A 14,635-nucleotide genomic window follows, 5' to 3' on the forward strand; every position below is an offset into this window, starting at 1 on the left:
CCTTGAAGTCAGTATGTAGCTCAGGCTGTCCTTGAAGTCAGTATGTAGCTCAGGTTGGCCTGGAAGTCAGTATGTAGCTCAGGCTGGCTTTAAACTTGCATCGTCCTGCTTTAACTTCTTCTAGAGAAAGTATATATATATTTATACACACACACATATACATACACATACGTATACATGCACATGATATACATACACATACATATATATATGCACATGATAGTTTTACTGAGATGCATGTAAGTAATCATGATGTTGAATTAGGAAATAATTCAAAGGCTTTCTTTTGGAGGAGTTTGACCAAGAGTGATGCCAAATTTGAATTCTCCACTTCCCTCCCTGTGTCTTCCCTTTCTCTGTAGCTATGGTTACTGGTCTGTCTGTAACCTGTGTAAGTCTGAATCTTTGTCTCTGTTCCTGCCTGTTGTCTGCTTTGTCTGTCTCCAGTATAGGGCTTCACTCTCTCTTCTGTTGAACATAACAGAAAGTATCACATGAGGACTGAATGAGGACACTTTACAGAAATCTGGTTTTTTAAAGATTTATTTATTATGTGTACAGTATTCTATCTGCATGCAGGCCAGAAGAGGGCACCAGATCTCATTACAGATGGTTGTGGAGCCACCATGTTGTTGCTGGGAATTGAACTCAAGACCTTTGGAAGAGCAGGCAGTGCTCTTAACCGCTGAGCCATCTATCCAGCCCCTTCACAGAAATCTTTAACAGGGTTTTACAAGGGATAAAACTTTACTGACTTCCAAATACCCAGATGCACTGCAAACACCGCTATCCAGAAACTATATTCATATATTCATGCTGCTTTCAATGTTTGTGATGTATATTTATTGTAACAAGGTCGCTTTAGACTTGTTTGCTGTTTTCAGTAAATTATCACCATAACACACACACACACACACACACACACACACACACACACCACCTCTGTACATATATTAATATTACAGCTATGTGTCTGTATAGGTAATGTAGGAAATCCATGACAAGTAAGGTTAGTTACTGCATTGTTATCCTAACAGCGGGTTAAGCAAATGGGCTGGCTACACAGCAGAATGTCAGTCTTATGTAACCCTAAGCTGTATGTTAATTAGGCTGTGAGGTCCAGCAAATGTTCCAATCTCTTAGAAAGCAAGAGACATATTTTCATAAAGAGGCATCACCATAGGATAAGAGGCAGCTTCAGCAGGAATCAGCCCGTCTATTACAGGTCATCAGTTTCCAGGAATGGAAGAAAGGAAGGGAGCTGAAGTGTTGTCTGGGTAGCAGCAGCTCCCCTTAGTATCCTAACCCAGGCTCCATCTCCTAAACTCTGCAGTCAGGAGCTGAAAACAGTCGCGGACCAGCACAGTGTGTGTGAACAGTCTCTTCTGATGGGAGCCTACTTTTATTTTACCTTTATTTCCTTGGCTCCTCATGCTTTCTGCATATTTGGCTTACCAATTAGCCAGAGTAACAAAGGAGTATAAAACTCTAGCCAGTTTCTATCAATATAAACATGACACAAAGACTTCATCCATGCCGTACTTTCTTACGTGTTCTTCTGTGTTGTGAAGAGCAGCGGGCTGCGTCCCGCCACCCGGCTAGCTTTACCCGAAATATTTACACGGAAACTATTCTTTTAAACACTGCCTGGCCCATGAGTTCCAGCCTCTTATTGGCTAGCTCTTACATATTGATCTAACACATTTCTAATAATCTGTGTAACACCACAAGGTGGCTTACCAGGAAAGCTCTTAACCTGCATCTGTCTGGGGTGGGAGAATCATGGCGACTGCCTGACTCAGTTTCTTTCTCCCAGCATTCTGTTCTGTCTACTCTGCCTACCTAGTTTTCTGTCCTATCAAAGGGCCAAGGCAGTCTCTTTATTTAACCAATGAAATCAACACAAAACAGAAGACTCCCACATCAATTCTGTGAGTAAGAATTCTTTCTTCTTACATTTGCAGTCATGTCTGGTGAGTTTGTTAAAGGTGTATTCCATTTATTTATTTACTTAGCTATTTTGGATGGCTAGGATGCCCTCTGGGACACAAATTCCACACTGCTGAGGCTTGAACATGCTTCCTTCCATAAGTTTATGCACTGTAAACTTAATCCCCAATGCACTACTGTTGGAGGTGAGGCCTAATAAGTGTGATTAGGCACAAGTATATTCATCTTATGGAGGAAATCAGCTGATGATGGGATTTTACGAGAGCAGATCCAGCATGCACAGACATACACACGCATGCACACACACACAGACACACACACACTCCCCTCATATACACCTCTTAGCTCTCACTCTCTCTTGCCCTTCCGGCTTCTACCAGGGGATGACTCACACAAAAGCCCTTGATAGATATTGTCCCTCAGTTTTGGATTTGCAACTTCTCAGAACAGCTAGGAAAGTTAATTCTGTCCATATAAGTAAGCCCATCCTCAGGTAGTAAACGGGCTGAAACACACATCCCGTGAATGTTTCTGGATGCAACTACAGTGACTTAGACAGGGGTTTGGTGTCTGGCCCTGCTTAGCTCTTCCCACACAGCCATCCAGGCCAGCAGTAGCTTAGCACTTGTTAATAAACATAAATGTGAATTCAGAAACACTGGGTGGGGGATTTCAGATCCATGTTTTTGAAGAATCTGTCAAGAGATCCTGACATACACTGGAGATTGAAGCCGTCATTCTCACTATGAAGTCAGTACTTGTAGCATGAAAAACGATTGCTTTAATCAAGGCCAACCTTATTATTTTTTTTTTTACTTTCTTTTAGTTTTCAGTTCAAATCATATCCATCAAGCGTTTATCAGATGTGCATTTTTTAAAAAAAATATTAGATAGAAGTACAGTCCAATTAGCCAATTATATGATAACAGCCACTAAGTACTGCATGGATAGGGTTATCAATGTGAAAATTTCCTTTTAATATTTTAGAGAGATTCTGTTTTCCTAGGTTCATCCGGACAAAACTTACTTCATAGTCGCTGAAAAGGGCAGTTTCCCAAAGATTATTATCTATGAATATCCCTCTCTGAGGCCCTACAGAATCTTGCGAGGTGAGTCGGGGAGGGGGGGGTGTCTTTAAAACCATCCATGTGAAGGTGGCCAGAAAATGGCTGAGACTCCGGAATTAGCCAAGCTTTAGCAGAGAAACAACAGCGAGAGGTAGAAAAGAAATCTGTTTGGTGAAATTGGCTTATAACTGTTGTAGCTAATAAGTTTGGAAATTGGGGATCAGCCCCACAAGCTGGAGATCCCTGGGAAGGAGTTCATGGGCAGTCTCCAGGCAGAATATCTTCTTCTTCAACACCTTCCAGCTGATTGGATAAAGCCCACCTAGGTCTGCAAGGACACAGTCCGTAAAGTCACCTGATCAGGAATACCAGTGGTGTTGGTGTCCGCACAATAGCGTTTGTACTGCTGTTTAGCTGAGTAACTGGCTGTTACAGACCAGTGAAGGTGACACAGAGGACTATCCGCCTGTCGCCTTAAAGTTGGTTCTGTTTCCTGCATAATAAATTTCAGGAGTCAGTGGTCACTTTGGGAGTTTTTCAGTGACAAATTGAAAATTGTAGATTGAGTTCTATCTATAGCAAGTCTTTCTCTGTGCTGCTAGCTCCCAAATAGTGACACAGAGACTTATTATACATCATGAAAGTTTGGCCTTAGCGAAGGCTTGTCCCACTAGCTCTTGTCATTTAAATTAACTCATTTATTCTAATCTACAACCTGTTGTGTGACTCCTTTCCTCAGATCTTTGTGCTGCTCATGATGCTGCTCCACATCTGGCTGGTGACTCCGCCTTTTTTTCTTCCCAGAGTACTCGTCCCCAGAATTCCTGCCTAATTATTGGTCATTTAGCTCTTTATTAAACCAATCAGAGTGTGCCTTGGCAAAGACGTATCTTCACACCGTGTACAAATATCCCACATTTCTCCCTTATGTCTAAATAAAAAGAAAGGTTTTTTTTTTAATCTCTAATACAGTAAAACTAATACACAATAAGAACAGTTACCAAGCCTGGTGATTGTAGCACATGCGTTTAACCCCAAGATTCCTGGAGGCAGAGGCAGGAGGCAGGAGTCTGTGAGTTCAAGGCCAGCCTGGTCTACAGAGGGAGTTCCAGGACAGACAGAGATACACAGATAAACCTTGTCTCAAAAACAAACAAAGGACAATTATCCAGTCCATTTGTATTTGGCAAATTTGGAGAAATTATTTAATTATCTATCCTATCTTAGTTAGCCAAAAGTTTTGTACCTAATTTACTATTGCAGATTTGCTCTCTGTGCTTGACTTCATTCTTCCACAAGATGAAATATGTTTTTTGGGGAGGGACTTTTCACCTTCCTTTTATAATCTTACCATCCATTCTAAAGCTGCATGTCTCAGTTGGGTTTTTATGGCTGTGAAGAGACACCATGACCATGGCAACTCTTAGAAAGAAAACAGTTAACTGCGGATGGCTCACAGTTTCAGAGGTTCCATTCATTAAGGTCATGAAGGGGAGCATGGGAGCGTGTAGGCAGACGTGGTGTTGGAACCGAGAGGGCTCCAGGAAGTCAGCTGACTGTCACACTGAGTGAAGCTTCAGAAAAGAGATCTCAAAGCCCATCCCCACAGTGACACACTTCCTCCAACAAGGTCACATCGCCTAATAGTGCCACTCCCTTTGGGGGGATGAAATATTTTAGGACTACTCTGTTAGGAGGGTTACGTGTGCACTCCCACGCATGCAGTATGTGTGACGCATGCTTGCCTGTGTATGCATTTGTGAAGGCCAGGGCTGGATGCCAAGCATTTCCTCTATTGCTCTCCATCTTATTTTTGAGGTAGAAGCTGCTGCTGCACCTGGAACTCACCATTCCTACTAGGCTGGCTGGCTGGGGAGCCCTGGGGCTCCCCCGTCTCTGCCCCTCCTTCACCTTATAAAATTGTAATGACAGCTGAACCTGGGAGCTGGGAGCTGCACTTGGGTACCCATGCTTGCACACTGGGCACCTCACCGATTGGACCCTCTCCCCAGCACTCTTAGATTCTTGACACGTTTATATCAACACAGATCACAAGGGCACTCTCGTCTTCCTCCTCCTCTGCCTCCTCCCTCTCTGGTTTTGTTTGGAGACAGGAGATTCGCAGCATAGGGCGGGCTTGATCTTGTTATTTTCCAGACATGTCCTTCCAGTGCTAGGGTGACAGGTGTGTCCCCTCTGGGCTCAGCTTTCTCTCTTATTTATCAGACCCCCTCTCCCCCATTCATCCTTGCAGATGGGACAGAGAAGGCCTATGCGTACGTAGACTTTAACAGTGAAGGGACCTTGCTGGCTTCCGTGGGGGGTCACCCTGATTACACGATAACCATCTGGAACTGGAAGGAAGAGCAGCCTACCCTGAGGACAAAAGCATTTTCTCAGGACGTTTTTAAGGTCACTTTCAATCCCGAAGATGATGAGCAGCTAACCACGTCAGGATTGGGCCACATCAAGTAAGTCTGGCGCCTGACAAACTAATAGATATTGCAAGGGCGTTTTCTAAGAGGGTCAAAGGCTTGGGGATATTTTTTGCTACAGCCAAGGCTACACAGAGAGACCCTGTCTTGAAAAACAAACAAATAAATCAACAAACAAAACCCCAAAAGAATTGATTTTAAAATTAGGTTTCATTAGGAAACAATGAACTTCATGACCGAGCAATATCACTTTTGGGTATATATCCAAAGAATGCTCAATCATACCACAAGGAGGTGTGCTCAACTATGTTCATAGCAGCATTATTCATAGTAGTCAGAACCTGGAAACAACCTAGATGCCATCAACTGAAGAATGGATAAGGAAAATGTGGTACATTTACACAATGGAGTACTGCTCAGTGGCAAAAAAAAAAAAAAAGACATTTTGAAATTTGCAGGCAAATGGATGGATCTAGAAAAAACCATATTGAGTGAGTTAACCCAGGCCCAGAAAGACAGATATAATATGTACTCACTCATAGGTATCTTTTAGACATAAATCAAAGAAAAACCAGCCTACAATCCACAACCCCAGAGAACCTAGAGGACCCTAAGAGAGACATACATGGATCTACAAAGGAAAGAGAAAAAGACAAGATCTCCTGAGTAAATTGGGAGCGTGGGGGTCACAGAAAAGGGTAGAAGGGGCGAGGGAAGGAAGAGAGGGGAGTGGAGAAAGATGTATAGCTCAATAAAAACAATAAAAATATGAAAACCAAATATAGATTTATAACTACTTAAAACATGGCACCAAAGAATACATTTGCCACTCTCTGTGTGTGTGCTATGTAACCTGAAGTGTTCTCAGAAAATGGAGCTGTATCCTCTAAAAAAAAAAAAAAAAAAAAAAAAAAAAAAAATTAGATTTCATATATATTTTTTAAAATACTTATTTTTATTTTGTGTTGTCTCAATTATGGTTTTTATTGCTTAATTATGGTTTTTATATACCATGACCAAATAGCAAGTTGGGGAGGAAAGGGTTTGTTTGGGTTACATTTCCAGATTCCATATAAAATGACAAGATAAAGTTAGGATAGAATCTCAGGCATGGCTGGATCCTGGAGGCAGGAGCTGATACAGAAACAGTGGGTTGTGCTGCTTCGTGGCTTGTGTCTCATGCTTGCTCCACCTGCTTTCTTATAGAACCTAGGACCACCATGGGCTGGGCCCTCTCCCCATTGATCACTAATTGAGAAAACACCTTACAGCAGGGTCTCATGGAGACATTTCCTCAACCGAGGCTCCTTCCCCTCTGATGACTCCAGCTCATGTCAAACTGACACAAAACCAGCCAGTACATAATTCTATGGATGTTTTGCCTCTGTGTATGTATGTGTACCACATGCATGCTGTACCTGTGGATGCCGAAAGAAGACCTTGTGTCCCTTGGAACTGGGGTTACAGGTGGTGGTGAGCCGCCATGTGTGTGCTGGGAACCACACATAACTTGTAGAACAGGGAGTGCTTGTACCTGCCGAGCCTTCTCTCCAGATCCATATGTGTTCTTTTTCAAATTAACCAATAGCTTACCTTTCCTGTATCCCTCTGCCTCCCTGTTTCTTTTTAGTGTGCCCTTTGTATTCTGATACAGGGGACTGGTCTCCCACAGCAACGCAGATAAGAGAAGGGCTTTTACATTCAGAGTGCTGCCTTCTCTTGGTCTCCACCTAAAACAGTTCACAGTGTTTCGGTCACGAATTCCATAGGCTTTTCCAAAGCCACGCTGAGACCCCAGTGGCATTTTTTACTTATAGTAGTACCCCAGTCTTCCTGACAGGCAATGTCTACTCCTGATCTCGTTTGTGGCTCCAAATCCCACGCCACCTTGTTCTGCTTCCTCGCTGGAATAATACAGACCGCCTCTATCCATCAATTACCTTCAATCTGGTTAAAAATTTTCACTCATGGCTGGTAACTGCTGCAGCAAACAACACAACCTAGAATTCAGGTCTTGCAAAAGCAGAGGATTTCCCCCTCCCGTACTGAGTCTATGTTCCCTGAGAGGAAGTAGACCTTACATGGTAGTCTGATGACGCAATGCCCTTACAGGTGCTTATGACATACAATTTGGGGTCAGATGGAAATGAAAAGGAGCCAACTGACTGATCCACCTGACTTCTCTCTCGTTGGCAGATTCTGGGAGATGGCCTTTACTTTCACTGGCCTCAAGCTGCAGGGATCACTGGGGCGATTTGGCAAAACAACCACTAGCGACATAGAGGGTTACACCGAGCTTCCGGATGGGAAGGTGAGTCTGGCTGTGTCTCTTTGGTTGTGAGATGTGTGCGAGTGATAGCAGCTGGACATGAACCACATAGTCTAAGACTGTTGATAACAGATATCGTAATTATCAATATAGTGCAGACCTCATCTTACCTTTCCCCAACTCTATTGAAATAAAACATTTTCCCTAAAAGTTATGGGATCCATATGTACTCCCCATTTCCTGGTTTTGCTAAGTATTCTATGCATATGAAGTATTAACATAGTGACATGCCCGTTACTTTTAAATGATGTCATGGAATTATAATGATTTATATGGTCTTTCTTGTTTTTGTCGTGATATTCCAAGGGACTTGCACAGGGCCAAGGCTTTACTCAATCTTGTGTCTTTTGTTTCATTGTCAGAATGTCATTCAGGAAGATGACGTCATCTTACAGAGATATCTACAACATTGTAGAATTGTAAAGCCATTTGTCAGTTGATTTTCTGACATTGTTAGTTCACTTTTACCCTTCAGTTCTTATGGCATTTATTTATTTATTTTTATTTATTTATTTATGCCTAAACTGATAGGCACCTAGGATCCATTCTCCTTTAGCATCTTATTGGACCTCCTATTAGAATGAGTTACACTGTGCTACTTGCGATCGCTTCTCTTATAAGAACATGCCAGCATGGAAATGTTACTCTAAGAAACCAAATTATCTGGTCATTTATTATCTGGTCATTTAAGTGAAGGACTAGTGTCAGCTAGTACAGTATATAGGAGGAAGTGAAAAACCCTAGGCTAGTCAGTCTAGCAAAGGTAGCGAGTTCCAGGCTCAGGCCAGGACTCTGGAAGAATCACAATGATAATAAGAGTGGGAAGGAAGACGCTGGTGTTGACCTCTGGCCTCCGTGTGTACCTGCATGTACACAGGCATATACCACTCCCTTCCCTCCTCTGCTACAAAGCTATAGGTGCTGGTTAGATTGTAATTCCAAATCTATACAGCAACCTTAAATGAGTCTGTCTTCAGACTCTGAATACTCGTTAAAGGAAACATCAGAGTCGCTTTTCTTTTGAGCGTGATGTGAACTGTGTCTCTGGAAGCTCAGTAGAGTTTCTGTGGAGGTGAGGGAGAATTAGCCATTCTAAATGATAAAGCCACAGAAGGAAATATTCAGGGTCAGGAATGAATATCAGGGATCTAGAAGATGGAGCCGGTTAAGACATGCTGGGAAAAAGTGGACACTTTGGTTGAAAAGCATGTTTGGGCCCTGGAGTGTGTGAGGAGTCTGACAGACCAGCAGAATCATTGCATGCCAGGAGAGCAATGTTAGAAATGGGAGAAGCAATAGATATTTGTGGTCATAAGATTCCTGGTAGGCTGTCAGAAGGGCAATCTGGGATCCAGATGATGAGCTAGGAAGGAAGCTATTACAATCATAGAAATAAAGAACTGACAGGGGCGGGGACGTCCTGCTCTGAGGACCAATGGAAAAGAAAGCCGGCTGTGCATAACCAACGGTTCAGAAAAGAATGCCTTGTGAATTTGGTCACTGTAACCATTGAACAGTTAATTTCATCCTGGTTGAGGTACAAGCCTCCATGGTCCCTGGAGGTTAGCAAAGGGGAGGGAGACAGAGGGAGATTGAACAATGGAGGACAAATACAAATACACAGGAGAGCTGTCTTTTAATGTGCACAACCATTTCTTGACTGTTTAGTGGAGAACTTGAGACCGGCATGCAAAGCTTCCCCCCCCACACACATACGATGTGTGTTGAAGGAGAAGGAAATGCTAATAATCTTGACCTGACCATCACACATTGTATACACGGACCGAGTTATCGCACTGCAAAAGTAAATGCACACAATTAGTGTTCATCAAAGAAAACACTTGTATAAAAAACAAGCCCAAGACTCCACTACTGTGAGCCGAGGCCTAATAGCAGGCACATAGGCAAGTGAGGCAAGATTAGCGAGGAAGACAGAGCTAAAGCCATCAGCTCCTGCCGATGAGAAGGGTAGAGGCTACCCAGAGTTTCCCACAGTGCCTCAGTCCACACTAAGGCTCTGCGGAAATCAGGCTCTCCTAGTCTAAGATGCACAAGGATCTGAGAAATAAAAATGCCAGTTTCCTTGGCCTCCTGCTTCTGAGGGAGTGTTGTCAGGGCGGGTACTTCTGAGTCACAGCTCTTGAACCAGATTCTTGGCTCCTTGGGAAAACTTAAGGGCAAGTCATTTAAGTGTTTGTGTTTCAGTTTTCTCGAATTTTTCTCTTGTGTAAAACAGGGAGATAAGGTCAGAGTCACCCTTGGCTCATGCGATTCCCTTGTGGAAGTGAGAGCAAAGCTATAGCTAGAAAAATAAAGCAGCCACATGCACAGCTGCATAAGGTGTTGCTGGTGAGTATGCCTAGCACACATGGCTTTGGGCACTAAATACCAATGTCAATAAAGTATTCGGGCAATACTTGGCACAAAGCCCATACACTGTAAGTATTACTTATTATTACATCTATTAAGTCTTCTGAGAACCAATGTTTGATGGCATGTTCTTTGGGAACTGTTGAATCACACAGATTAATTTGGGGACAGACACAAATATTTTTCCTTGTTTGAAACTGAGCTATATTTTGCTCCGTTCATTAGTGGCCTTGCAGCTTAGCACTTAGAAATAGAATTTCATGTATGAAAGACTTTAAATATCCACTTTGGATCCAGTCATTTAACTCCCAGATCTCACTCTTAAGAGTTGGATACGGAAATCTACCACGAGCACTTGTGAAGAAACTGCCACTCCCATACCTCCTGGTCACCGGGTGCTGGAAAGAGGCACATCGAAATGGAACTGGAGGTTGGATCTGTGGTGCTGGGTTTTTCTTTGTTTCAATGCTCAAACTTTATAGTTAAAAAAAAAAAGAATCTGAAAGCAGCTCTCACCTGTTTGAGGCCACACACAGGTATTTAGTTCTTATGCACACTTCTTTCTCCACGCCTGCCAGGTGCTCTCGGGATCGGAGTGGGGCAACCTGCTGCTTTGGGAAGGCAGCCTCATCAAGGTGGAGCTCTGCCGAACTGGCATGAAGTCTTGTCACCAGGGTCCCATTAACCAGATAATGCTGGACGAGGGGGAAGTTATTACCGCTGGCTCAGACGGCTGTGTCAGGGTAAGGCAGCAGCCCTTCACTTAAGACTTGCAGATCACATGGGTGGTTTTGTCTTATAAGGCGCTTCGCGAAGGGGATCGATGGTCGCTTATTTCCAAGACCGACTCATTTTAAATATTGCTCATATAGTAGGTATTTGCATTCTTGTCAAGCTTTCTTGAAACATTGTGAAGGGATCTCTTGCTCTTGCGCTTCAGGTGTTACACAGAAGCCTCCGATAATGAAAGCTCATCTTAGCGCCACATAAACAGTGACCACACATCCTTTCAAAACGCCCACTGGGCATTTTCTAAGAAATGAAAACGCTGAACTTTCTTTCTGAAACAGGGTCTCACTCCGTGGCCCTTACTAGCCTGGAACTCACTATATCAACCAGACTGGCCTTGAACTGTCAGAGATCTGCCTGCCTCTGCTTCCCGAGGGCTGGGATTAAATGTGTGCATCACCAAGCTGGTGGTGAGAATGCAAGTGGGAGATAGTCTCAGAGGTGTGTGCATGGGGGTTGCTGTGTGGACAGTCCTTCCCCAAGTCTCCTGGGTTGCTGTTCTGTGCTATGCTTCCCAATCTCCCTGTATGGCACCTTTTGTGAACCATCACTGTTCTTAAACTCTGTGATTTGCCTTGCAGTCCCCTTGGTGCATGGTTTTCTGGGGCCTTCTAGCTCTTAAATTCCTTGAGACCAATTTGCCCTGTCCATATATTCTTGAATGTATGGGCTTCCCCTGGAGGGTGGTCAACTTAGAGAAGGCTGTCTCTCCCTTTTCCAGAAGCTATCAACCTCCAATAGCTTTGTGCCTTGGGGTGGAATGTGTGCCTAACTCCCCGCACCGTGTTGGGATTTGGTCTGGCTAGGGCTTGCATGGGTTCTGCGCATGTTGTCCCAACTGCCATGAGTTCATATGTGCAGCTGTGCTTCTGCCCAGAAGATAAGGTTTCCTTATAGCTATCCACCACCCCAGGCTCTTACTTTCTCTCCATCTCATGTTCTGCAACAATCCCTGAACCTTTTGGGAAGACAGGGACATATGGGTGTAATATGTTCCATTTAGGAATGAGCATTGTACAGTCTCTTACTCCCTATACCTTGGCCAGTTATAGGTCACTGTGTTAATCAAAATAAAAAGAAAATAAAGCTTTGCAGATGAAGACAGAGATGTGCACTGATCTATAGGTGTAAGAGTGAGTCATTTGGAAGTTGATCTAATCCTATGTCCAGTTGACTGCATACTAGTAGTAAGTGCTTTCTTAGAGCCTATAACCTCTCTAGGCATAGACTCTTAGCCAGATAATGGTGTCGGGTATGAGTTTCATCTTGTGGAGTGGGGCTTAAATCCGACCTGAAAGTTGGTTACTCCCATGATGCCTGTGCCACTTCTGCACCAATGGCTATGTCTTCCCAGGCCAGTCATTGCTATAGCTCTCAGGGTCCACAGCTGGGTATGACTGATGCTTGCTTTTCTCCTCCAGTAACATGGACAGCACTTTCCAGCACTACAAAAGCTAGCTTGTAGGGATGAAGCTCCCACATCTGTACCAACTTGATTTTGCCATGTTGTGTGACTTAAGCATATGGTATCTTCAGCAACAGGGTCTCACCATCAAATTCTGGTGGCCCATCAAGGGCAATGGCAGTAGCCTGTGATGTTGGGTGGTCTATGGAGCCTCACGGGCCAATAACTCCAAAAGAAGTCGCTCTTATCTGACACCTCTTATTTATTCACCTCTAGGGTATAGTAGGGGCGTTGTTGTTGTATTATAAACTACTTTCTTGTTGATTTTGTAAGATATGGGACTTTGAGACAATTGATACTGCTGACATCATAGATGACACTGGATTGTTAGAGATAGAGCCTATAAATGAACTTCAAGTAGACAAGAATGTCAACCTCTTCTCAATGATAAAGATGAATGAAATTGGAAATAACTTTTGGCTGGCTCAGGTATGTTACAGTCTTTTGTTTTGGCTTTTTAACTGTACCATGAACTTAAAATAGAAATAAAGTTGATTGTTTGGACTAGAGTGCTGCAGAATCTTACAACATTCTGGGATTGCTTTGCTTAGTATATGTTTATAGTCTTAAATATGTAGAAGATATTTTTAATATATTTCAATCACACTATATAATATATGTAAGCACTAGATGTTATTATTGGTCCTCATTTTAACAAATCACAGAAACAATAATTTTCATTTGGTGAACGTTAAAAATGATGAACTATTATTAACTATTTAATTTTTTAGGATGCCAGTGGAGCCATATGGAAGCTTGATCTTAGCTTTTCAAATATTGTAAGTGCCTATTTTCCTTATTTTCTCCTAAATGCTATACCAAAAATTCTTTGATACTTTTAAAAATCCGCTCCATCTTTCTCCACGTTAGATCAGATGGAAACAGGACTATGTCATTCTGCATTGCATGTCTCCTAAACACATGGGTTCCCATGTGATCCTCACACCTGCCCTCCTGGGCAGGCAGGAAGACCAGGGAGTGGCATTTGATGGGATCTGTGTAAAATCAGTCATTAACTTTAGAGCCAAGACTCCATCTGGTTTTCCTAATTCCGAAGTTCAGAGATTTTTCTGATATATCATTCTTTAAAAGATTCTGTCTTCAAGTAACACCACCCATTGTGTTACAGGATTCTATTTATATTTCTATATTTAATTCTGTACTTGATATCTGGTATGTTCTTTGTCTGTTCTCAGACCCAGGACCCAGAATGCCTCTTCTCTTTCCATTCTGGAGGCATTGAAGGCTTGGCTGTTTCTCCTCTTACTTATCTCATGGCCACAACTGCCTTGGACTGTAAGCATAAACTACCCCCCAACCCTCTGTGTGTGTTATACATGCATGCTCATGTATGTGTATATATGTTCTAGTGTGTTGAGCATGCATGTGTAGGTACATGTGTTCTGAGGTATGTCTGCATGTGTGTGTTGTGCATGCATCCATGGTCATGTATATGTACATGTGTTCTGGTGTGTATGTATGTGGTAGTCAAAAAAAAGTGACCTCTGATGTCTTCCTCTATTGCTTTCTACCCTATGTTTTGAAATGGTCTCTCACTAAACCTTGAGTTCACCAAATAAGGTTAGACTAGCCAGCCAAGAAGCTTCTGGGATTCTCTTGTTTCTGCTTCCCCAGCTCGGGTTACAGGCATGTTCCATCATGCCTGGCTTTTTTATAGATGCTGGGGAGCCCAGTTCAAGTCCTCATGTTTGTGTGGCAGGCACTTCTCCATCTGAGCCATCTCTCTAGTCTTGTAAATGAGAGGAACTCTTAGTGACAATATATCTGGCCTTGTTTGTATGCAAATTTAAAGCATGTGCTAAAGTGTTTGAATACTCTTCCAAAAAAGAAACTTGCTGAATATAAACAAGATGGATTTTGGAGACGGAAGTGCAGAGACAGCAGCAGACACAATTAGAGATTAGAATAAAGACATAATTATAAATTGCTTTTAAAAATGCTATTCATTTTAGTACCCACAGGCATGCCCTTTCTTTTCTCTTGACTTTGGGTATTTATGATCATGTTGATTGAGCAAAGAACCACATTTTGTTGGTCAAGCACAACCTGTGTCTCTTCGCAAACTATCAGAGAGCCCATGAGATGGAGAAAAAGAAACTCTAAGGGAAGAGATGGAGAGGGTGACAGGACACATGTGATGTGGACATGAAAGGACCAATGCTGGGGATAAGTGGAGACAGTGGGGATGGGGAGGAGAGCAGATGAAGCA

The 14,635-nt window shown here is 42.8% G+C and overlaps 1 protein-coding gene across 1 annotated transcript in view; it reads left to right on the forward strand.

Moving 5' to 3' along the window:
• Positions 1 to 14,635, forward strand: part of Cfap44 (cilia and flagella associated protein 44) — an 81,884-nt gene that overhangs the window by 13,362 nt on the left and 53,887 nt on the right. The window contains exons 6-12 of the mRNA XM_005345015.3: positions 2,957 to 3,059; positions 5,272 to 5,488; positions 7,649 to 7,763; positions 10,730 to 10,894; positions 12,679 to 12,834; positions 13,137 to 13,184; positions 13,602 to 13,701. Coding sequence (XP_005345072.1) covers positions 2,957 to 3,059; positions 5,272 to 5,488; positions 7,649 to 7,763; positions 10,730 to 10,894; positions 12,679 to 12,834; positions 13,137 to 13,184; positions 13,602 to 13,701 — 904 coding nt within the window. The remainder of the gene's footprint in view (positions 1 to 2,956; positions 3,060 to 5,271; positions 5,489 to 7,648; positions 7,764 to 10,729; positions 10,895 to 12,678; positions 12,835 to 13,136; positions 13,185 to 13,601; positions 13,702 to 14,635) is intronic.

The sequence above is a fragment of the Microtus ochrogaster genome, chromosome 2, assembly GCF_000317375.1.
Source record: "Microtus ochrogaster isolate Prairie Vole_2 chromosome 2, MicOch1.0, whole genome shotgun sequence".
In the NCBI taxonomy this organism is placed as follows: Eukaryota; Metazoa; Chordata; class Mammalia; order Rodentia; family Cricetidae; genus Microtus; species Microtus ochrogaster.